General features: G+C 40.7%; 1 protein-coding gene across 1 annotated transcript in view; it reads right to left on the bottom strand.

The window, feature by feature from the left end:
- Positions 1–26286, bottom strand: part of ARFGEF3 (ARFGEF family member 3) — a 95647-nt gene that overhangs the window by 62281 nt on the left and 7080 nt on the right. The window contains exons 3-4 of the mRNA XM_068401787.1: positions 15187–15268; positions 11317–11448 (exon numbers count right to left, since the gene is read on the bottom strand). Of these exons, the coding sequence (XP_068257888.1) occupies positions 11317–11448; positions 15187–15268 (214 nt within the window). The remainder of the gene's footprint in view (positions 1–11316; positions 11449–15186; positions 15269–26286) is intronic.

Here is a 26286-nt window from a genome sequence, read left to right on the forward strand (position 1 = left end):
AAAGAAAAGAAATATTCTTGGGCAATGACATTTTGTTTTTGCAACCACTGGTAGTGGAAGCAGAAACACAACTACAAAACAATTCCTAGTAACATCTTCAGTACAAAACAAAACTGAAAATTAGCTTTTACTGTGTGATACTGTGATGAGATCTTAATTGGTGTGGACTCTAAAACACATTTTTTTCTTAAAGAAGGAACTTACATGACTGTAGAGATAGACTCAAAGTCACACAACCTCCAGGATGTTTTAATCGGCTTGCATTATCTTGCAAATGTCTGGATGAGATCACATTTCCATAAATGGCTTATCCATAGTGACACTATTCATTTTAATTACCGTTGAAGGTCTGACTGTCATGGAACAAGAAATATAATTCCTACTCCCTGGAGTCCCAGGGTACCAACTGTAGTATAAGAGCACACGCACGGATAGTTTTCACAGGAAGTAGAAACAAACAAACAAAGGTGCTTCTGATGATATAATGAAGGTCAATTGACACAAAACGTACAGGATTTAAACGGCAATGTAATTAAACTGACATTACAATGTCTATTCCATATTTTAAGAGGGGTCTCTTAAAGAGGGAAAAAGAGGGAACATTTTTAGATTCTAAGACTGCAAAGTGTTGCTAGCCAAATTCCCCAAGTGCTTAGCACATATTTACAGTAAAAGGCAATTTTCACATTGAAGAGCTTATGGTGGAGTCACATGAAATAAACAAGCTGTGTAAGAAAGAAAGTAGTATCCCCTAAGATGAAGAAAGAGGGAAAAGGCACAAAACTTTAAAGCAACTGTAATTTGTCATCACCTGAGGATGCTTCAGCACTTCACCGCATTAAGTGCCAAGTCCAACAACCATAAGCTACCACTATCCTTTTTCTGTTCCAGTACTCAAAGTCCCATTGGCAAAATCCTCTGAACATTCATGTTTCTCCTAATTGGGATGCACGTAGACACTTTAGTCCTTAGATCGATGAATTTTGCGGCCACCTCTAATCCCTTTGAGGGATTCATACAGGAAGCGTTTCCTGACTTACTTTACTTGCACGCTTGTAAACTTGGATGTAACGTATGCTCAGGTGATTCTCAAATCCTCCCCCCAGGAGGAAAAACCCAGCCAGAAGACAAGGCAGGACAAGCCTTTATCTCGTTCAGTAATTTGACATTTAAAGCAGTCATCCAGTGTTTCTACAAAATAGTTTGGACAGGAGGTGTCCTCCTATTTGGCAGAGTAACTAGCAACCTGCTCATGTCGCATTCTTTGGCCTTGAAGGAAAACAAGGGCAAGAGAAACAAAGTGCATGTACATTGTGTCACCATGTATCACCGTACAAAACAGCAGATTTTAATTATGGAGGGAAAGGAGACAGCGTCTCCCATGAATCAGTAAACCCATAAAATGCCTTGCTATCACAGCAGCAATTGGTGCTCAGCATTATGAATGCACCAGGGCTTCAAACAACAGGACTGTATCTGGTGTAGAAGAATCTCACACATTATCAGTGGTGACACGCTGAACGCTCCCAGGAGATGATGCCCATTAGTCCACTAGACCAAAACAGAACTACTGCTGAACGCTATTTATGGTGGCATGAAACCAAGCGAAACTTCTGCTTATGTAGTACAGTTGTAGAAGGGAAAGAAATTACAATTGCTTAATAGATATTTAACAGGTTTTCTTAATGGCTCTGACAGGGGCTTTTACCTTTAGAATTATAACACTTAAAGGCAGGGAAGATTAAAAGAAAGGCTGACTAGCACAGCTAGGATGGCATTTCCCCCTTCACTGGTTACAGCCTATTTAGGTATACTGCATTACTTTATGAATTAGAAGATACATATCTGAGTAAAACAAAACTGAAAAAGAACAAATACCAAACTGAAAAATACCAACAAAAAGTTTAAAGAGTTCTCAAATAAAAATGAAGTTACATGCATCCACTACTAAAATGATCAGAGCTGTCAGGGAAAAAAGAACTGGTATATGCCCTGGACGGAAAATTCTGACATTTTTTCTTGACAATGAGGGAATTTTTTGGACAGAGGAGAGGGAAGACAACTCCCTTACCCTCAGACACATGCAAGGGTTCACCGAAACTGCATCAGGGGAACTTTCTGTGTGGCAATGTACTTTACAATAGCTAACTTAAAATTACTATTTCAAGTCACTAGATTAATTGGCAAGAAGATAGCCTGAAGACAACCTATGAAGCAGTGTCCCACAGTCTGTCTGGCCTGCCAGAGGATTTCACCCTATCCCAGACCATCTCCCGACCTGCATCCAGGAAAGAGATACTGAAAAATCTCATAAGCTGGTTTTGTGGTTGCAGCATCAACCACTATGCCACATGAAGCTTCCATACCTATTTCCTCTCTCACAAGAGGTACACGTGAAGAGCTCTATGGAAGAAAACCCCCAGGAGTTGGCTGGCAGTGTCAGAACAGCTTATTGGGACACAAGTTATCTCCTCAGCTGCCCCCAGGACCAAACAGGGTTAACAGCTATGGTGGAAGCAGCCCTCATCATGGGAAGCTCATAAGCAGAGAAGATCTAAGCTGGGTGCACATCATCTGTGGCACATCTGGAGTATGTGTATAATTGCATGTAAAAGCTATGGCAAGTGACCCTTCCATGCCACTGTTATGTGGCCATCTTGGCTGGCAGAACTTTGCACTGTCACCTCCAGTAAGCAATAATGTCTGGCAGCAGGAAAAAGCTTAAATGGCAATATATGAAAGTTAAAGGGTTACCGTATTTGGTTTTGTGATCATACAGTGCCTTTCCAGTTCACTTTCTTAATGGGTAAGCAATCTTCAGGTTCTTGGTATATGTCTACGACTAAAGGCAGAAAGAGACCTGGGGGTGCTGATCGACAGCCGGCTAAACATGAGCCAGCAGTGTGCCCAAGTGGCCAAGAAGGCCAATGGCATCCTGGCCTCTATTAGGAATAGTGTAGCCAGCCGGTCTAGGGAAGTGATCGTCCCTTTCTACTCAGCACTGGTGAGGCTGCACCTTGAGTACTGTGTCCATTTCTGGGCCCTGCACTTCAAGAAAGATGTTGAGGTGTTGGAGCGAGTCCAGAGGAGGGCGACCAAGCTGGTGAAGGGTCTGGAGGATATGACCTACGAGGAGCGGCTAAGGAAGCTGGGGTTGTTTAGCCTGGAGAAGAGGAGGCTCAGAGGTGACCTTATTGCAGTCTACAACTACCTGAAGGGAGGTTGTAGTGAAGTGGGAGTCGGCCTCTTCTCCCGGGCAACTAGCGATAGGACAAGAGGACACAGCCTCAAGCTTTGCCAGGGGAGGTTCAGGTTGGACATTAGGAAGCATTTCTTCTCAGAAAGGGTCATTAGACATTGGAACGGGCTGCCCAGGGAGGTGGTGGAGTCACCATCTCTGGATGTGTTTAAGAAAAGACTGGACATAGCACTTAGTGCCATGATCTAGTTGACATGGTGGTGTCAGGGCAATGGTTGGACTCGATGATCCCTGAGGTGTCTTCCAACCTGACTGATTCTGTGATTCTGTACTTCCCCTCCATGCAGGACAGGTGTTAAGTTACGCTTTCCAGGGCTAGGGACTTGCTACTTTACACGTAGCACTGGAAAACCTGCAGGTATGATCCAATGACTCCCTGCCTGCATATGCTGCTTGGCCCAGAACAGCTCAGTGATAAAACTCCAGCACTGTTCAAGTTTCTTCATTTCTGCAAAATCCGCATTGCTGCAAAAAAGAATGCCAGTCACAAGTACTCCAAAATAACAAACACCCCCACATGAACAGAAAAATCTGTGCAGTATTAATTCTACTCCTGAGCATGTATACTTTAATACAGTATTTGATCACAGTGTATCACAGCTAATAATTTCCCCATCCCCTCACAAAACAGTCATTCATCAGGTAACCTGGAAAGAAACGCACTGCTGAGTTAACCTGGAGTAAAGAACCCTTCTGCCATCCATCCATGATTGCAGGAGGAATGACCACAGAGGACAGAAGACAGGAATCCTGCTCTCTTACCCTTCCCATGATTGCCTTAGCCCCAGGGTAAAGCATTCCTCTAATTCCTACTTTTTGTGCCCGACCCCAATGATTTTGATTACGCCACACAGAGTGGGACAGTTCCAAAACAACAGAACGAGCACTGAAAATACTTTAATAACCTCACAGCTGAGGGAGCGCTGAGAAAGTTAAAATTTTTGCATTAGAATTTCTTCAGGCAAGAAACTAACCCTACTTTTCTACACCTGCAAACCTTTCAAGAGACAGGACCAACGCTCTGCTTAGATTCTTAAAGACTCATGGCTGCCCAGATCCACAGAGGTTGTTCAGGGCTATGAATTCAAGCACAGAAAGGTACTAAGGAAGAGCCACAGATCCTGGGAAGAGGCTGAATTTTTGAGATACTGCATTCACTACTGACTGGTTTAGGCAACTCCCTTCCAGTATCCATTTGGCCATACCCAGGCTGTTACCATTCTCATTCTTTTGTACCCGTTAAGGAGAAAGCTCAGATATTTAATTCAAGACTGTGAATTCTGCTACGACAGTCAGGCATCTAAGAACCAGGGGAGTTCTTTAATCACAATCTTAGTTATGAGTACTAGGCATTTACCATAGTTCTAATTAATTTGGGAAAAGATGAGCTTATCTTGAAACATGCAAGGTAGGTCACTCAATCCATTGGAATTAACCTGGTTACTTATAACTAAGCACACACGTAAAATGACTTAAAAAAAGTAACCAGCAAAAAAAAAAAGTATGAGAAAAGTAAAACCAAGAGAGTCCGGATTTGTAGCTGGCCTACATTACAACAATTTAACTTATGAAAAGGCTAAGCAGAAGCACTAAGTACTCTAGCTAACATTCCTGGGCAGGACTGATCTTAGAAAAGAGTCTTATTTGCACGACATTGTGCAAGTCTTTACAGACTCCCGTCTTTGACAGTGCAGACTGCTAACACATCTCTGAATTATGGACTGGACAAAAATCAGTTATTGCCTATGACAGCTTGTATCAGGCACCACCATTACAAGAACTAACCAACACATTCAGATGAAACTTTCTTTTACAAATTTTCAGCATTTTATTAATTTTTTCTTGTTAATATAAATTTTAAACCAGTTCTGGATTAAAGCATGCAAATACAGTTGAAGATTTTTTTTTTTTTTTTAATTTATTTGAAACATAGTCCTTCTCTGCTCAGAAAGAGACTGGATTGCAATTTATATTGCAAGTGATGTTGAAAAATGTTTGCAATAATGCAGTGCATAAAATATATTAAGGGGTAAAAGTGATCTTTTATTCCAAAGTTACATAATAATTAAAATATATAGATTAACGGCAAGTATCAGCAATTGCGTTGCTGATTCTCATCCTGATAATGATAGTCTCTCTTCTCCATCTCCGTTTATCAGTTACATTTTTACTGTTGCACCAATAAATTCTCATTTTTAATGGTCAGTGAAATAACTCTTTTTACTCCTATATAAAACTATTATACACGCCTTGTCTCAAAGAAGCAGCAAAGGGAATAACATAGTTTACATAATACCTTTAAATCCAAGTTGCTTCAGTCTAGCTTCCTCCATTTAATTTTACAGTTCAAGACAAAGCAGAACACTTGCAAATAATATTCTACTAAGCATAACTAAGTTGTATGTGGAAATATACATTTCATAAACATTAACTTTAAAACAATGAGAAGATATATATATATGTGAGAGTTTACTACAGTAATCAGCTCATTTATCGGTATACAAGAAAAAGGTGCAGAATATAATCATCCATGAAGGCTGGGATTTTACACTTGTGCTCTGTCAATATTTTGGATCAAACAGTTCAGAACTACTTTTCAAATACACAATCTAATTTGTTTTCTGTCGTGGAGGGCCAAAGGAAAAAAAATAATTAGCCCCCCATCAAACCCTCCATGCCTTGGAAAAAGAAAAAAATTAGGCTTCCTGTTTAATGGTGACAAAGTTCCAGTCAAGTTTTCTGAAAAAATTAACAATGAGTTTTGCTCGGTTGCTCAAGCACAAACCAGCTTAATCCAATATTTGCATTAGACCAGGACTATCTCCCTGAACCTGTAACAACATGGTTGTGCAGAACCTAAAACAGGTCAACTATGATTGTTAAAAAACTAAGAACAAACAAAAAAATGTCACCAAACTTTCTACTACTCCTTGTAGATCTTCAACAGTGACCTTCTCAAGTGCTGACTAATTTGACAGTGTAACTGGGGCCCTATCAATTGAATTAGTTATTACAGAAAAAAATAAATAAAGACTAGGAGATGGCTCTTAGTACTCAAATAATCACTTTGCATCTTTAAAGCATTAGGGTAACAATTTTGGAAAGAACAATTACAAACACCCAACTTCAAGAAAGCATTTCAGACACAGAGCTATTTGCTCCATTCTGCCTGTCCTTACACGAACTAAGTTTTACCACAGCACACTTAATTCAAATTTCATTTCTGAATATATCCAAAATGAAAACTGAAATCACAAAAAGAGATGTCTAGTATTATTACTGGGGAGTTCCTAAATGCTGTATAAATGGATCAGTGAAGAGACAAAGAGAAAAGATTGCCTTAACACAGCAGATTTAGCAAGGGTTCATTAAACCTCATTCACAGATTAAAAGTACTTCTGGCTGGCTCCTCACTGAAAGCCTATAGAAGAAAACCATAAAAATTTTGCCCATCAGCAAGCAGTACACCTAATCCACTAACAAATGCAAGTTGGAGTCACTGGGAATAAACTAACCTTTCCTAAATGAAACAGCTGTTCACCATGGACAATAGGTAAATAATGGGAATTAGTTTCCTTTTCCACTGCTGATCTGACTGCATCTGATAGTGCTTTTGTCAATACTCTATGTGTTCCTGCAAGCAAGGGTCTAATTGCATGAAGCAGAAGTACTTTGGCCATTTTAAAAACATCTGAAGCCAGAATTTAAAAGCATCAAACCAGGAAAGAAATCAGGATCCCCCTACTCCACAACCAAACCCAAACCCATGATATTCATCTTCAATCCAGAACATGTCCAGTACCCTCTTCTGCTGCAGACTATTCGCTTGCTAGTATAGTGCTTAAGGTCAACAAAACGTCCCTACTCCTCAACAGGAGGTACACCCTTGGATTTCACTCAGTTAGAACATGACCCATGTCACACAACAAAATCCTTCCCATTTCTGGGCCAGCCACATTGCATGACCATGTTCCCCTAAGGTAAGTGTTGAATTACTGTCCCCCCTATTTTTTCCTATACATCTGCAACTGTATAAATAGAGCAGTGAGTCACTTTGGTGCCTCACTGATAAAACACTGCATCTGATTAGTGATCAACAGATCTCTTCCTTCCCAACTCACATGAATATTGTAAAGAAAAATACAAGTAAAAATAATTAGATTATTCCATTTGAAACTGCAGTTAAGCTATTGATTTACTACAAGAAGATCAACAAGAAGGCACTGTACGATTGTGTGATTTTCCATTCCCTTGATACAGTCAGCTGAGCACAGTAAAAACACAAACTGATATTACATATATTAGAGGGCTTTTCAGTGTGATAGCAACGTATCACAGCAACAGCAAAGGTGAATGCTAAAGTGGCCTTGTGTCAGATACAATGCTCCCTCTGGTCACATTTTCTGGATTACCTGGTTTCTCAGTGGCTTTTAATATGATTTAAAGGACCTAAATAATCTCAGTTTAGTTCCCAGTGTGAAAATACTAATAAATCTCTGACATAAAATGTATCAGAGCTACAGAGAATACACAGACAGCACAGTCATTAAGATACTCTAAAGAAATATTAGGCTGAGCAGTTAAAGAACATGCAAGTCTGAATGCAAAATTTATATACCCCAGACAGCTTGCTTTACGATGTGGTTCAAATGCAGTTAGTACACCTGTGTTTGTTATAGGTGCCCCTTCACAGCACAGAGAAATCACAGCCTATTCCCCTTCCTCACTGAAAAGACCACTGCCTTCTTTTGGGCACAAAACTGCTGTCGACATAAGAATTACCCAGTGCTTAGTAATAATAAGGGTGTCCTGCGAAAAGATAAACAAGGACTTCAGAGTATCACTTCTACTCTGGAAATTCAAGGGGGAATTTCCCCACATAATTACTCTATATGAAACATCTAAGAGAAAGGTACAATCCACAACTGGTATTCAGAAGAACTTGAGATACTGGCAGCAATCCCTAACCTGGAGTTTAGTTTAATTTTTGCTTATTACAAAAAGTAAAATTCCACTTTAAATCAAAGTTTATAAAAAGGGTAAGAGGTACCTCACCTAGCAGAGAGGAGAGAGGTATTGAGAGATGAAGGCTTTGAATTCATCTTGACAGCTGCATTTGGGCAGTATACATCTTCCCTGGCTGTCCAGGATGCAATCCAGCACAGTCCCCAGCCCTGGCTCTTAAGTCTGAACACCGTCAGCATGTTGTTTTCGTGATCCTCCAATCTGGGAATCTGTAGAGCATGCCATGACACTCACGCTTAAAAATAAGGAGGATTTGGTACCTAGCCCTAAATTAGTGAGTGTTGTTCCACTTTCACAACAGCAGCCCCAACTGCTTGTTTTTTTCAGCACCAAAAGAGGTCCAGCTAGCACCCATCTCCATTTATTTATAGTAACAATTACAGTTACTCTATTCCATTCCTGTCTAATACTGCCCCTTTACAATAACATCTGACAGGCTGCAAAAGCTATCAAGCAAGGCAACTAACTGCACTTATGCCTCTCTCCTGTGTTCTTCCTTTCACTGCCAATTCCAACTTGCAGTCACCTGAATATAAAAGCTTTACAGAATGCCCTCCTCAGCTAATCAAATCCCTTCACACTCGCATCTGCAATACAAACGGAAGACAACAAACCATTAAAATAAATATTCAAAACATTTTCTTTGGATAATATGTGAAGCATGAATTTCTGGTGTACACCCATTTGGAATATCAGGAGATATTCTGCATAGGATTTAAAAAAAAAACCAGAAAACATTTAAGTGATTTAGGAGCTTACACGCCAGCAACTTACAGTGAAGTCTGTACTCCTGCACCTCTATTTTCACATCTATTTTGCATGACTAAAAGATTTTGTGGAATCTTTGATGGTTGCATTCTTAACACTTGCAAGACTGATGCAACTGTGCAGCAAGTCACAAAGAACCAGGCCAGTATCACTGCTGACCCAGTTTCACACAAACCTGCTCACACTCAGGACTGTCTAATATCTGTACTGGATAAAGATATATTTAATCTCCTCCAGGTGGAACAACACAGTCTAATGTACAATCATATGCTGCCTTGAGGACACATTTTAGCAGATCCAGGGATAAAAATGCATTGCTGAGACCAGCTGCTTGAAAAACCCGCGAAGGCTTTAGCCATTCAGTCAGACCTGGGTTAGCTACAACATTTTAAAGTGTTGCAATGGTGTCTGTAACCTTCAGGTTACAATGTGAAAAGATTTCTACTTGATTTGACTTTTAGGCAAGCTTCAGATTTAATGTCTCTGAGTTTTAATTGCCCTGATTACAATATGTTTTGGCCTTCTGGTCTCTTGAATTATTTAAATCAAAATAGAAGTTTTGCTTTGTTCTCAGGACGTAAAGATGTAGGCTGATTTTTACCATACATGCATTTTGCTGTGCTTTTAGCCAGAAAAGAATTTGTAATTAAAATTTCACTCAGTGGAATGAAGACTATGTTCCCCTTTCTCTTTTGCGCTTAAACTGGAACAGAACATTTTTTTTTTAAAAAAAAAGGTGTACATAAATAAAATCCTCGGTTTTGGCTTGGGTTTTATGTGGTTTGGTGTTTTGGGTTTTTTTTTTTGCTTCTCACATATCAAGACAACTTGAGAACATATTCACTCATAACCGTAATAAAATACAGTGCTCACATTCTTCTCAGTGTGGGGGTAATGCGTCACAGATGCATGTCACAGTTTTCAAAGAAACAGTGTGCATGCAGATTCTGAATCTGCAACACTCAAGAAGGTAAAAAAACAACTTCCAGAAAATTACTGCATACCAAGAGAGATCTGCTTGTGCAGTAGTGCTACTTCTTACCTCTTCCCCTGTCCCACTGTAGCGACAAAAGAGACAGGTAAGAGGCATGCTGGGTTAGAGGCATGCTGGGTTACAGATGCAGATATGGGTGTCATCAGTTAAGCCTGTACGTGGGCAGAAGCCTGCTCCCATAAAACAGGTAACAGTGCACAAAAATACTCTTCCCTTTTTTCTGCTGCTAGGCTCACCCTTCTGCATGTTCTGACACTGAATGCATATTGCACCCAGGTAGTCATCTTCAGTGGCAAAGAGTACAGCTAGTACAAAGCAGTTTCAGAGTGGATAATACATATTCATTAGAACAAGGATGTCACATGTAAGAAAGAAAAAATAACTAATCTATGCACTTAGAAGTAAAGGACAGTCAAGTAAGTAGATCCAAATATATCACTCAGTACAGGTACAGTGAATATGAAAAAAGGACCACAAGGTTTGTTCTACAATGGTTTCAACCAGTGATCAGCTACGGCACAACAAACCCTGTAGTACAAAGTTTACACCCAGTCATCTGAGAACTACCCACCACCGTATTGCTTCACACAAATAATACAGGTATCAGAAGTCACTTTTTTTACGGCAGTACTGGCAAGTCATACAACCAACCCAAAGACAGGGCAAGAAAATCTGACAGCAGCTCCCCTTCAAAACAGTACCGCCTGACAGCTGAGCTTCCTAACACACACAGAAGAATGCTAAAGCGTTTCTAGAAATGGAAGCTTTCACTGAGTATACAAAACAGTAACTTCCCTTACACGCTAGTCGAGGGACATTTTGGTGCCTAAACAAATCATGCTCCATCATTAGTATTTTACAAAGAGAACACAGAGCTAACAAACTGCAAAGCACCTGCGAACACACAATTCAAAATTACAAACCTACACAGACCACCTCATGAGCCCTAAAACTCAATACCAAACACAAACTTCCAAATCTACAAGTCATTTATCTGTGAACTTCCATGGAGTGAATTGATGGTCCTGTTTCAGTTTGCTAGAACTAGGCCCACCAGTGCACTGACTCTTAATATAAACTATCTCCTATTTAACCCATGGAAACACAAACCAAGTAAAAATGGAAACAACTGACATCTGCCAGCAGGAAGGAGGGAATTAAATACTGTCCTAAGGTGAAGATTTCCAAGACAACAGCTAATTTGTTTGCTAACCCCAGCATTCAGTCAGGCAGCCTCTGTTGCAAGCACTGATGTGTGTGAAACACTAACCTTCATCACTTCAACCTGTAGGTCTTCGTTGAGCGAAGGAGTCACTTTGATGGCATTCAGCATCTGATTAAGCAACTGCTTCTCATCTGAGTCTGTTTCCATGGATACAAACCTCTCATCAGACAGCAGCTTCTGCAGAGAGAAAATGGCAATGTACAGGTTGAGAAAAAACGGCCTCTGCCCAATTCTGTGGTAAACTACTACACCTAAACCTACCAGTGTTTGGTACTACGGTGGTTAGGTTTTCTACGTACAAATTTCAAACTGATCCAATAATATAAAATATGAAAGTACAGCAAAAACTGGGAGATGTGTGCCATGATAAGGGGACAGTTAACATCTTTTGAATCACCTACCATTCCAGTATCATCTTTCCCCATCCCACTTCTCCAGTGTCCACAGGAAAGCAGACATCAGTAATTGACAAGCGAGATCACAAAACACTCCAAGTAATGTCCTCAGCAAAACCTCTTGGCATTTTAGAAGTGGAGAGAGTGTGGGACCCTCGCACCCCCTCCAAACCCAAAAAAACAATAACAAAAAAAAACCCCACCCAGGCTAGTATCCTGGCCTGAAACTAGTGCTAGCAGATACCCTGCCCAGCAGGAGACAGTCAGCTGTCATCCCGCCCACTCCAACAGGGCACAGAGCACAAGCACTGTGTAGGTGGCACTTCTGATCACTGACAAGATGTGTTTTGTGTCATTCAAAAGCTCACTAATCATGGATGCGATGAAGTCCTCAGGAGGAAGAGTACTGTTAGCAAGTGACTGGCATGAGGATCACAAACATACACGGGAGGGCATTCAATACAGATTGACTGAACTTCAGATTGAATATTTTAGACCAATCAGGTTTCCTTTACCTAGAAAAAGCCAGTATCCGAGTCAGTATCTCCCAACATGGCCAGTGGCACTATTTCCTCAGAATTCTACCAGAAATGCCTCTTCCATTTAGTCTATAACCAGCTTCATGAATGCTTCTTATTAGTGGCAGGCATCCTGCAACAGATGTACTCACTCAAGTCTTTTCCCAGCTCCAGTCTTCTTAGAAGCTCCCATGATGGAGCAAAACCACCTTGTTTTAGTTCCTAGGAACACAACGTTGCTCTATCCCAGTGCAGACTTTGAGCAGCCCACTTCACCCTGTACATTCTGCACCATTTTTGTACTCATGCTTCTTCACAGCTTCAACTCTGTAGCACACTTCACTGGGTCATTCCTACTTCTTATTTTCTATGCTTGTACTGGTTTTGGCTGGGACAGAGTTAATTTTCTTCATAGGAGCTCACACAGTGCTGTGTTTTGGATTTGTGACCAAAACAGTGTTGATAACACATCCATGTTTTGGCTGTTACTGAGCAGTGCCTACACAGCGCCAAGGCCTTCTCTGTTTCTCACGCTGGCCCCCCAGCAAGTAGGCCAGGGGTGCACAAGAGGTTACCAGGGGACACAGCTGGGACAGCTGACCCCAACTGACCAAAGGGATATCCCATACCATATGACACCATGCTCAGCAACAAAAACTGGGGGAAGAAGGAGGAAGGAGGGGATGGGGACATTCAGAGTTAAGGCATTTGTCTTCCAAAGTAACTGTTACGTGTGATGGAGCCCTGCTTTCCTGCCTCCTGATGGGAAGTAGTGAATTAATCCCTCACACTTTTTTGCTTGCGCACACAGCTTTGCTTTCCCTACTAAACTTTGTCTTAGCCCACGAGTTTTCTCACTTTTTCCATTCTGATTCTCTCCCCCATCCCACTGTGAGGGAGTGAGTGAGTGGCTGGGTAGGGCTGAGCTGTCACCCAGGGTTAACCCACAATGTTTTAAAGAATTTCCCACATAGCAGTGTATCAAGTGTTTTAGCACTGTACAGCCTGATGAGATTTAACTCAATTTACAAGGAAAAAAATATGTTTTTCTATATAAAGGAGAATGTTTCATTTGGTATGAGAGATATGGAGCTGTTGGGGAGAGTCTAGAAAAGGGCCACTAAGATGATGGACTGGAGCATCTCTCATATGAGGAAAGGCTGAGAGAGCTGGAATTGTTTAGCCTGGAAAAGGCTCAAGGGGGTATCTCAATATATACAAATACCTGAAGGGAGGGTGCAAAGAGAATGGAGCCAGGCTCTTTTCACTAGTGCACAGTGACAGGACAACAAGCAACGGGGACAAACTGAAACGCAGAAGGTTCCCTCTGAACATCAGGAAACACTTTACTGTGAGGGTGACTGAGCACTGGCACGGGTTGCCCAGGGAGGTTATGCAGTCTCCCTTCTCGAAGATACTCAAAAGCCATCTGGATATGATTCTGGGCAACCTGCTGTAGGCAACCCTACTTGAGCAGGGGGGTTAGACCAGATGACTTCCAGGAGTTCCTGCTAACCTCCACCATCCTGTGATCCTGTGACCTACTTTTGGTAAATTCAAGTTGTACTTAATCTCATTTTTGTCTTTTATCCTATTTTTTTAACCTATCTCCATAGCATCAGTTATGTGGTTTGCTTTTTTGTCCTTCATAAAACTTCACATATCATAAATGCAGATGAAGGACAGTACTGTCTCCTGGACTACCTTTTTAGGCTTCTAGATAGGAAGTAACACTCTTATTTAAGGTACCATGCTGCAAATCCACAACTTTGCAATTCCAGTTCTTACAGAACTCAAGTGTATGTGCAGCAAGTTAGAAGACTAAAAAGATATACTTTATTTGAGTGTTCCCAAGGAAGTTATACTACGGTGGACAGTGGGTCATTGATAATTCCTCCACTATTCTTGGTTGATCATCACTCTACAGTGTTCTTCTAACAGGCATACCTGCACCAGTACAAGAACAGGCATATCTTCAAGTCCCACTAGTCTACTGTTGCTTTCATTTTAAAAGCAACAACACCCCCACTCCCTATATATCTGCAACACAGGGCACAGGATCTCAGAGGGGGACCAGAGTACTAGGCTGCAAGAACGTGATATGTGTCTTCTAGCAGAGCCCAATAATTACAGGAAACCTCCAGAAAGTAATTTTTTTCCTTAGCTAAAGACTCCTACAACCATGTTGTGCCTCAATATGGGGCACTCTCTAACCAAATGCCTGACACCTCATATGCTGAATTAAGTAAATTTGAATGATCCACTTATATCCTTATACTCCCAAAACAACTTCATGCTTGCCCTTTGAGGGAGCAATTTCTTTTTGGAAAATGCTGGCATGCACTTCAAGCCCCAGCAGTGTACCAGCCTTTTCCACAACTAGCATCCCACTAGTGATAAGTATTTACTGATATGTACTCATTTGTCCAATTAAAAGAAAGGTAAACTGCTTTAGTGTTTATACCGTCAAACCCAAAAGAGTCTTTTTGTTGCTTGTGCTGCACTGCTGTTTTCTTTTGCAGTTTCATAAACTTCCAAATCAGACGCTACTCCTACTGTTTTCAGTGTACAAAAACCCCTGAAAACTGCCCATATACAGAGAATGCAGATCCCAGATCCTTTATTAACCTCTCCATCTTTCAAGCACCGCAGTCCTTTCTTCTAATCAAAGAAAACAGAAAGGCTTGACTCAGTTTAGCTTCTAAGACATTCAGCAGTGTCAAGGCTTACTGAGAGTAGCAGAGGGCCACACAAGGAAGAGTGTATCTCCATTTCAACACTGAAAGCCAGGAACTCCCACCTATCTGCAGAACATTTTTAGCTTCTACAAAATCACCAGTCTTTACTTGCATCCTAACTTCTCAACACTGTTACAGAAACATGAACATTATTGTTAGGTCCACCCAAGGATAGACACTTTTTCTATAGTATTTTTCAAAAGAAAAGCCTAGATTTCCTTGACACCCACTGCCTACTAACACACCCCCCGCTCTATGCCATACCTGCATCCCTGCTAGAGCCTGTTGGGCCAGCTTCATGCTCTTCGATTCCAGAGCCAGTTGGAGAGGAAGGAGACACTTCTCCCTGAGGAAAATTAAAAAATAGAAGTGTGAGGGAACAATGGAACTAAAATTGGTAATCAAAGGAGTAATGTTCCAGAAGGGCTACATCACTTTCACTAAGATAACACTTGCATACAGTAATCAAGGAGAATTTCACAACTCTGTGAAGCACTTTTACCCTCTAAAGAAAGCTGGCATATTTCTTCACATACTGTTAAGAATGGCCTCTTAATTGAAATCTCACAAAATATTTCCCAACTGTTAGCCCTCCATGTGCAGGCATGAATGTGCAAAGCATAAAGATAGGATTCACAGATCACTGGTGGTCCTTCAATTCAGCATGATATGCATTACATTTCAGTCACTTACCTTCTGTTTAATATTCAGGTTGCCAGAAAAGTGATTTCATAGTCCACTTTCTATTAGTCAAGTTTTGGTCTATGGCCTCCTCTACAGTACAGTATGTCCTGTCACGCTAGCTCCCTCCAACTATAAATAGTGTAGACAAAAGCAAATGTACACTAGCGAGTTTGATTTACACCTGAATTAGCACGTGCTAGAACTATGACTAAGCTATACTTTGATTACAGAATAACACCATTTATTGAATATTAAAATAAATCACTAATCAGGATTCTGTTTTAGATGCTTTTGACTCAGTGCTCAGATACCGAATTCTTTTTATTTGGTGACCAAACCAAACAGTGCCTGGAGCTGTGACTTCTCTCTTTACTCCTTGCTCCTTACCAGAGAAGAGCTGCAGCATCTGAGGAACACCACAAGCCCTTTAAGCAAATACTGCTAGTTGGCAGGCAACTCATTCCTGATCAGAGATACTCAGCCCATGTCCAACTGCAGTCTCCCTGAAGGTTTGCAACACTTCATTAGGTCACATATCATAAGAGGCACTTATGTGCACATACAGAGTCTATTTTTACATTTGTATAGACATACTTGCTTATGGCAAACCATTCTGTGCCAGCCCTTAAGTCTTTGCTCTCCAACTGTCTGCATTGCACCCCAAGGAGCCCTTTTGCAATAGCATTAAATTCCTCCCCATGGAGACAAGTGTGTGCGAGGTAAGAAGGAACAGAAAACAACTAGTTGAGTCTTTTCACACCCAACTGGAAACCAAAAAGCCCTGACTTGTTCCATTTGAAGTACTCTTCTTTGTCAAGTCTCAATGCATTCAAACACACACCCAAAACCCCTGTTTTTTCAAAACAGAGTCAAAGAGGTTTAATTTCTAAAAACACCAAAATGAAGAGTTTTTCCTCCTTTGCTCCTGTGAGCTGCTTTTGACCTGAATTCGCCTAGTTTCAGTTGACCGAATGATAGTTTATTTGCCCAAAAGTATATAAAAATAAAAGTATTGGCTAACTCTCTTACAACTCTAAAGGTTCAAGTTCTGACATGAATGAAACACATGCAGCAGACTGGCATGTGTATTCTGCTCCTTTTGCAATTCCTCCCTTCATAACTAGCTAAGGAGAAGTCCTAGGTTAGAGCAATAGTGATTACTGGAGTTTCAGACATATCGTCAAAGCTACCCGAAGTCATGCTTTGCCACAGTCTGCCCATAACCTACCAACCTCCCTCCAAAACTGTTAGTCTACAACTTGAACTTGCTTTTTAAAAAACTTAAATGGAGATTACTAAACACTGGCCATCTCAGCTTTGGGGAACCTAGCTTATAACTCCTTCAGTGGATCCTGCTTGCAGAGGGGACTGAATGCCCGCTCTGAAAAGTCAACTCTACTTTGGGTGTGCTCAGTTGGTATTCCTTTCTCTCCACCTTTCCCAAAAAAGCACAAATCACAAGCTAACCCAAGGGGCACAAACCTGCTATTTGCTCCTTGAAATGCAACCCCTTCCTTTAATGATAGAATAAAAGACTTGAGAGTCACAAGCATGGCTCAGTTAAGCAATCTAGCAAACTGCTGTACTTGGCAAATATGAAAAGACCTTTTCATATTTGTACCTTCTTCCCAGGTTATGGGAATTTGTAAAAGGCCATTTGGTGTAACACTACAAGAAGCTTTTTGAAAGAAACATGAATTACACAGATTTCTAAAGAACTTGAAGCAGACTACATGTATATCTTAAAATATGTTTCTAACTAAAAGCTAACCATTTGCTTCATTTAGGATATCCTGAGAAACAGGCAAGCACAAAGCCCAATTTTCTCAGAAGCTCCTTCTTGAATGTTTCTGGAATCAATTTAACTAGAAGAACTCTTAAAACCTACAAGTTTAGCATCTAAAACAGCTTGATCTACAGAACATGTAGGAAATATTCCCTCAGAGTGTCATATCATCCAGATCTACAGAAACTGCCAAAACATCTGCTCCAGGGTTCAGACAGTAATCCTCTAGCCAGTACAGAGCTGGCTACCACCTATGTATCTATCGCCAGCTTTGCCTGGACCTGAGAACATATGTAGCATGAAGGTGAATTGTGATAGGACTTTCTAGATTAGAGAGGTTCCACAGCAACACATCTCTAACCCACAAAGCACCCTTAAATGCTAACTTTTACATTGTGATTTCCACATACTCTCTATTTTACAAGTTGTCACTATCACGCTCCGGGGGAGAACGCACGTTTGAAATTAGTAGACCAACAGGTGCCAAAACAAGGTACCTGTGCACTAACTGGTGCTCAATCAGGCAGACACATACAGGGAAAAAAAAATCACAGTAGTGTATAGTACTAACTGCAGGGATGCTAAAGACTGATGATTATTTAGACCTGTACCTCTTCAGGGCAAAACATCACATTTCTTTTAGACTTTCTACAGCTCACTGCAACAGCGTATAAACATTTGGGGCATTATTAGTACACAAAAAACTTATTCTCATATTAAAGTGGATGGAGCCTGGGAGGAGAGGGGAAAGGAAAGGCAGTCATAAGTCACTGGAGTGGATCCAGTTCAGTTTCATTACAATGAAGACAGGTGGGAGCTCCTATGGCTTATGTGTAGCTACCCTGTACACCAGCATGCTGCCTGCCATCTGTTGTCGCATACTGCAATCAGCAGAGAACAATGCGAGCTGTTTCTTGAGATATCTCCCAAAATGAAGAGCAAAAAAATGACAAACGGGAGGATGAAAATTAGAACAGATTCAATTAGCTGAATTTCCCATCCTTGCTAAGAATGTTTAACTGAAAATCTAATTAAGGTTGCTGCAGCCTGTGTTCTCACTGCATCCTCAGAGAAAATGAAGTGCCATTGTGTCATTTCCTGTTCTTGTTACACACACAGTCAATTAAATCTTTAGCATTTCCATGCTACAGCTCTAAAACACCTGCAGAGATACCTCACAATATTTGATTAGCTTGGGCATCTTCCACACTTCAGTTCGACCTGCCATTTAAATGAATCATCTGCTAGTATGAGAACACAGAAGGACACAGCAGATAATCCTCAGGCAGAATGGGAGAGGATGATGTAAATTAACACAGTCGGTCCCTATTAAGGTCTACCACTTAAGAACTGGGTTCAATAAGGCTGCATAAGAGATAACGCAGACTGGAATTTGGTCTTGGAGTGCAATGAAGAAAGGGATTGAGGTTTCCTCTTATACCTTACAGCTCTTTCATAATTCTACCCTGTTTTGAGTGGTCCCACACCAGGGAATCTCATTGCTTACTCCACTGTCTGCAGTTCTACACTGTCAAGTGGCTTCATTCAGGAGTTGTAGTGCTACACATATAAGACATTTTACATATATGACGTTCTCAGAATAAGTCATTGCACATCAATATACTTGAAAACATTTAAGAATGTTTTCCGTTTATGTTACTGTGCAGAAACTAGTTTCACACTGGAACTCCTAAGTTTCCATACTGATACATGTAGGTGTGGACATACACACACATACAATTTTAGGCACAAATAGCAACTTAACCTTGAATGAGACAAGCCAGGTACAACAAAGAGGGGGCATGAAAGGATGGGAGCACCTTTGACTTGGAGGAGGGGAAGCTACCAAAAGCTTCAGGATAAGGTATCCTGGGCATTGACAGATGAAACAGAGCAATGAAAACAGAAGCTGGAGGGAAGAAAGAAGTTGAGATGGTATAAAGAAGGAATGATAGTGAAGAAAAAGGATGTGCTCAGATGTAAGTGGTGTACTATGCTGAAATCCACACTAATGGCATTGTTTGCATATGTCCACACAGCAATGCTCTCAAAAGACAGCTCAGTTTAAAAAACAAAACAAACAACTCCCCCCCTCAAAAAAAAAAAAAGTGGTGAAAAAAAAAAAGAAAAAAAAAAAGAGAGGCACCAATAACCAATACCCTGGCTGTAGTGTTCTTTCCCTGACAGCGGAAGAGAAGACAGGGATCACTTTTTACCTGCTACTGTCATCTAAGTTCACCTGTGCAAAGGATATGGTGAGAGCCACTGCAGAACAAGAGTCTGGAAGAATAATTTTACAGCACAGAAAGTAATTGCAGAGACATGAAACAGCTTTCCTAATCATGGTGTTTCTATTCAAATCTGTTATAACACATAAATACTGAACAAATGAGTCTAACATGATGGCACCCCCCCTCCCTTCAAAATAAAGAGTGCCAACCACCCTCCTGTCCTGACCCAGAAGACCAATTAAAAAAAAGTATATAAAAATATATATTCTAAGGTCACTAGAAACCAGCAGCCGTTTGCACTAGCAGGCACTCCATTAGACAAGACAGCGTTTGTAAGTGTGGACCTTGTTACATGCAAAACAGAGTAAGCAGAAAGCGCCAAGGACAAAGACTCAGTCCTGTTCCTACTGAGGCTACCTGGATTTTTGCCACTACACCTCAATGGTATCTGGACTGAATCCCAAGTGACCTGCCCACGGTCAAGCTGAAAGGTCAGTGACAGAACTAAGTGCGTAATCCAGGACCAGTATCTCCAGGAGCACAGGTTGTCCTTTCTGAGCTACCCCACTCCACGATCGTCAGCTTTGTAAACTGCAGGATGAGTCACGAGAACGTAAATAGCCTTTATATTCAGCATGCTGGGTTACAATGACTTTTCTAGTCCTCCAAGTTTGCCATGGCTCATCAACCTACCTCTTTCCCTGCAGGTCTGTCACAAGGGATGCTATGACACTCAAAAGACTGCCAAAAAAGGTTAGAGCAAGACAAATTACTATTGCAAGTAAGAGATCATAAAAATCTTTCTATTCTCATTGTAGTGGAAAAAAGCCTTTAGTGAGAAGAGAATAACGGCTCATTAATTCACTCTCATGATAAATACTGTAATGAAGATAGAAAATGGCCCAACCTTAACTCCTTGTTAGTGCCTGGAACAGAGTCTCATGGTCCACCTTCATATCCACCATACCGACTTAGGGAAGGGGACACTATAAATGAAGTGCTTGTCACTGCTGTAAGAGTTATTTCCCTTCATGCAAATGGTGATAGCCGTATTAATTTTCAGAAACAGGATTAAAAATAAGACAACTGTCTGCATTATCTTCCCCTGAAAATTCAGGGGAATTTTGCTTGTAGGAGAAGCAAAATTCAGTACCTAAGGGCCTTATCAGCATGTAATTTGCATTCCATAGCATAACTCACAGCCCAGTCAAAGAACAGATAAGAATTTGATTCACGGCTGTTGCCATTTTCTGATACACTGTTTGTTAGGCAGGGTAACAGTCACAGCCAGAGGCTGACATTTTTCAGTCAGAGTAACACTGACAGTTGAGAAGAGCTTCTCAGGCTTGGCTGCTTAAAATGGACAAAGTATCACATCATGTAACTCCATTAGCCTCACTTATTCCAGCAGAAAAGTTGGACCACCATGAGAAAATAAATGGTGATGATGAATTCTCAAAATTCTGGAGGTGCTCCCAGCTGTCACCCTTAAATAAACCAAACAGAAGCAAATACTGTCCCTACACAAAAGACGATGATTTAACTTGTGTAAAACAAATTCCAGCAGTGTATGTATGAATACATGTACATATAAAATTAGAAATATCCATAACTCTTCTTTTCCTGTGCTAGCTTAGAGAACACTGATAAAAGAGTCCACCAACAACTTTAGGGTTCATAATGGAAGTACTTAAAACCTCAAGGAGGAATCAGAAATAAATACATCCTTTTTAAAGCAACAGCTCTTCAAGAAGGATTTTAAGTCCTTGCTCACATTCTAGAGAAATGATTAATTTTATCTACAGCAGAAGTATGACCGTCCCACTTACGAAGAGTAAGCATATAAATATAAGGCAAGTTCTCAACCCCTCACAATGCAGGAAGTCAGACCAGATTACTACAACAGACCTCTCCAGTATTAAATTTGTATCTCTATGCAAATACAAGTTTGTTGATAGTACTTACAGACCTCTTAGAGCAATAGGATAAAAGACAAAATCTGAAGCCTTCCAGTTAGAACCCTCCTTTTAAAGAAAAAAACCTCAACAATAAGTTATCTTCATGAAGCTGTACCACTAACAGATGATCACGCACTGTTAGACAACTTTGGTGTTACAGCACTACATAAGAACGAACAAGCAGTCGGTGTTGCAGTTTACAGGTCCTGAAAAAAAACAGTTGAGACACTGCTGTCATACTATGTTGATACAAATTCTGTCTTGCTTCAGCAGGGCCAGGATTTTACTCCAGTTACTCACAAGCATAGAGACACTTGTATGCATGTTTCCCATGTCAAGAGATTTGCCTCTCACATAACCAGGTGAGGTTCCACTTTTACTAATAATTTTATAATTTCTGGCTGAAAGCATTTTCATTTTTCTTCCGCACCACTTGCAGCCTATTTTTTAAAAGAAATCTCATTCTTTTTCTCCCCACACAGTACAAAACTCTTCACTTTTATCCAGTTACAATGGAAAGGCTTCTTTTCATCTGACTCAAGGTTTAACTCTGCTTTTCTTTCCGTATCCAATTCTCCCTCACCTCAGCTGCTGACATCAGCTCCCTCTGGGAGTTCCCTCTGGGTCTCTCCTCCAGCTCAGTATTTCATTTTTCCTTCCTCTTTGCTTCATGTATTCCCTATTCCCTTCAATCCTTTCACTTTCCAAACCAAGACACAAAGTAAACCAAGACACTTCACCCAACACTTATATGAACCTGCCTCTGGAGAGCAGCATATGAGTCCCTTATCAGAGGACACTTAATGACACAGGGAAAAGGAAGTGAGGAATAATGCCTAAATGTAACTTCATACAGTTTGTTAGCTAGAACTTTAACAATTTTCAACCTGGAATGTCGAATGAGATTGCAATTTAATACTGCTTGGTATTAAAAAAGTGACACAGTAGCATTTCTAATTTTTGTTATCTACATACTTTCCAAGAGATGTGGAACTGCCATAACAGCAGAAGTATAGCTCTACTCACGAGAAAGGCAAACGTGAACAATTTAATCTTCCATCCAGCCTAACACAGCTGAGACCACAGAATTCATACAATCATAATTAAATAGCTCAGCATAGTCACTCAGCTGGAGTGCGCTTCTAAGGTCATTTGCTTCCTTGCTATACTTGCTAATAACATATTGATTTGAACACAAACACAAAGTTCCTAGATAGGAGCCTGATACTGTTGTCAAGATGAAACCGAAACAGAACAAAACAAAAACCATAAGCACACCATGTACCTTTGCTTGAGAGGAGAGAAGAGAGACAACAGAAGATTTTACACAATATTGAAGTGGAGAAGGCCAAAATAATAATCAGGATGCTTCCAGTCTCCAAAGCTGTAGTATAATCTCTCTGTGGTACGTTATCATCACTCTCCCTAGAACATCCACCCCAGCAGATTTCTGCCCTTTGTGCACAAAGTATGACAGTCACTTAACTAACTCTGCTCTTAAGGAATTTGATGACAGACGTAAACCTCACAAGGTCTTCACTATAAAGCAATCTGTATCCTTTAGGTGATGTTATTGATTATCATTTGAAGCAGAGCATGAAGATGAGGTGAGGATCAGAGCACCCATCCTTAGTGTACGCCTCCTGGCCTTAGGTACAGCACACGCTGGACTTGCTCAGCCTACAATTTTGAAAGCTTATCAAGCTATTCCATGAAACCTTTGTTCCCTATACTTGGTAAGCCTGGAAGGGAAGCTGAGGATTTTTCCAGTGAAAACTTTGTTTCAAAATTTCAGTACACTGAAAACAACAAATAAAGCATCTTACGAGAATTAAACTTCCATCAGGAGAAGTTTTAGAATGCTGGGATGGGGTAGGATTGAGGGGACAGAAAAAGACAGACAGAGGTACTATAGCATAGACATCTTGCAAATGACCTTATTTTCTCCATTACAGCTGGATGGCCCAGAGTTAGATACGAAAGTATGATGAAGAAATGGGAGGATGAGGTGTATTTCTGGTCATTACCAGTTACATTTTGAAGGTTAATGCTGCAATCTGCAATTGCATTCAACTTTCACAGCAGTGCAATGCTAAATCTTGACAGACCTAAGGGATGGTTGTTAAAAATATCCCCACATTTGCAATGCATTATGTAATTTTATACCCACTACACCTTAGCATATTCAATTTCTTAAGCAAACAAACATTCAAGGAAACCGAAGGTAGTGTATTTCCTGCAAGTCTGTTGCTTTTCATGGAATGTAAACAAAAGAATTGTGAGAAAAGACTTTAAATTCCCACTCAGCCCTTCATTTTCAAAACAAACTCATGACTTTGTACAGCATCACACAAAGACCACAGCAGAGTCCAAGCCTCATTTAGGAAGAAAACAGTCCTCTCAGTGCCACTTCTCTTCTTCCATCCCCTGGTTTCCCCGCCCAACCATATTTCATTCTCGAAGGCAATTATCAACAGCCTCCTGATGTTCTCACTTTCCTCTCCTTTGCAAGCACTAAGTGATCAGATGTCTAAAACAAACACACACATTGCTATCCCGTTAACATCCTTAGACCCTTAGGGAAATATTTCAGGTGCATTTGTTGTTAGAAATCAGACAAACGCTCAAAACTATGGCTGCTCTCATCTTTTATTGGTGCTATTCCTGTACTGAATGAATTACGTACATCCCACAGTATGTTGAGGGTTAACCCCAATTGGGCAGCTCAGTCCCACCCAGCTGCTCAGCACTCCCATCCTACCAGCTCCTACGAAGAAAATAAACTCTAGCCCAGTCAAAATCAGTACACTGGGGGCTTTTCTCACAAATCTAGAATGGACTTTCAGAAGAATCCATAAAAGGAACAAAGACCCAAACCAGTGGTGAATATTAAGGTTCACTACTACAAAGAATGTCAGGAAGGGCATAAAGTCCGGTTCAGAAACAGCAAGCACTGCCCTTTTTAAAAAAAAAGAACGCCACCACCAAAAAAACCCCACACTAATCCACAAATAAGAGTAACAGAAATAATCTTCAGAAACCATGCACCTTTTCCCATGACAATACCAAACCTTCTTTGATACCTTCAAGAGCCATAACCCCAGCTGACAGGTTTTTAGGGACTCCTAGACCTAGAGGCCTTCCAATACTTTTCGAATCTTGTCTTGACAGCAAGAGTTCAGACATGCATGATGGAAACCAACCCTATACACTCCTTTCCTCTCCAACACTGCTGTTATTTGGGGTCCCAGAACAGATGCAAAGTTCTGCTGAGATAAAAATACCTGCCCATTAGACAAGAAATAGTGCTAGTTACCTATCCCAGGTTAAACATGCAGATTGATCCAAATACTGTATCAGACAGTGCCACACTGCCTTTCTAAACATGAATCTCCTCCCCTCACCCACCCACCAACATTAGAACCAGAAATGCAAAATTTTAAATCAAGACCGGAGCATATGCACCATTCAAAACACCAGCTGGACTTGATGATCTTAAAGGTCCTCTCCAACCAAAACAATTCTATGATTCCATGATAAATGACCCCGAAAGTCTGGATTCAGCCTGTAAACTGACAACACTAGAGACACAGTTCAGCAGTCCACACTGCCACTAGAATCTCTTCTTGGCCAGATGCCTGCCAGGGAACTCATCATCCACTTGCTGACTGCCAGATAGCAACTGTGTAACGGTTGAGCAGCATGAGTCACATATCCAGCAGCCAGGTTCAGGAGGAAAGCACAGGAGCACTTAATGCCAGGTGGCTGTGGCAGTAAGAGCAGGAAGCAAAGTGTTTTAAAAATAAGAAAGAGTAAAACAGAGAGAGGTATGCTAAAAACACTGCCCCAAAAAACTCAGAGACAGTCATTCCTCCCTCCCTGCTCCTTTCTTCTGTTCAGGGGATCTGATAGATATAGGTAGATATAGATAGATATCTATCGTATATCTCTCTCTATATATATACCAGATTCCCTATCCACTCTCTCCCAGTAGAAAGAAACCAACAGAAATTACGAAAAAAATCAAGTGGATCAGAGAAGAATGAAATGATGAAATCACAAATATTTCTTCACAATGGAGAAGCCAAAACACATCCCAAGCCTCAAGATTATTTAAGTAGATGAATTATCTGCAAAGCTAAGTGGATTGGAAGTCTCCATGGCATTAGATGTTTGGTGATGATCACACCGCACTTACTGTTTTTATTATTTGTTGAGCACATGCAAGCTAAAATGTGTGAGCACATTGTTTTATTTAAGAGTTTGCAAGCTGCATCGCCTTCTCAAGAAGTATGTCAGATGCAAACCTAGAAATGCAAAAATAAATGGCAGAATAGAACTACCAATTTCATCCCCAAATTCCCATGATTATAGGAAAAAAAAATGCAAGGAGGATAGATATTTCAGAGTTCAGCTAAGTTTAAGGGTTACATCTGTTCCTGACTGCTCTTCATTGCACTGGGTTCCCAAAGTTCACAAATTGCCTTCAAAAACAAGCACTAAGATGAATGGCACTGGGACACAAAGAGTGGAAACAGAACTGGACATAAGATGCTTATTACAGATCATCCCGCTCACCACTGACTTCTGAATTTCCAGCTCTGATCCCCAGAAATACTGGCTAGTTTTGAAAGGCCAGTGTGAAATACCAGAGGGATGCAAGCTGTTGCAGTAATGAATATAAGAACTGCTACCAACACAAACA

Source organism: Nyctibius grandis, chromosome 1, assembly GCF_013368605.1.
Source record: "Nyctibius grandis isolate bNycGra1 chromosome 1, bNycGra1.pri, whole genome shotgun sequence".
In the NCBI taxonomy this organism is placed as follows: Eukaryota; Metazoa; Chordata; class Aves; order Nyctibiiformes; family Nyctibiidae; genus Nyctibius; species Nyctibius grandis.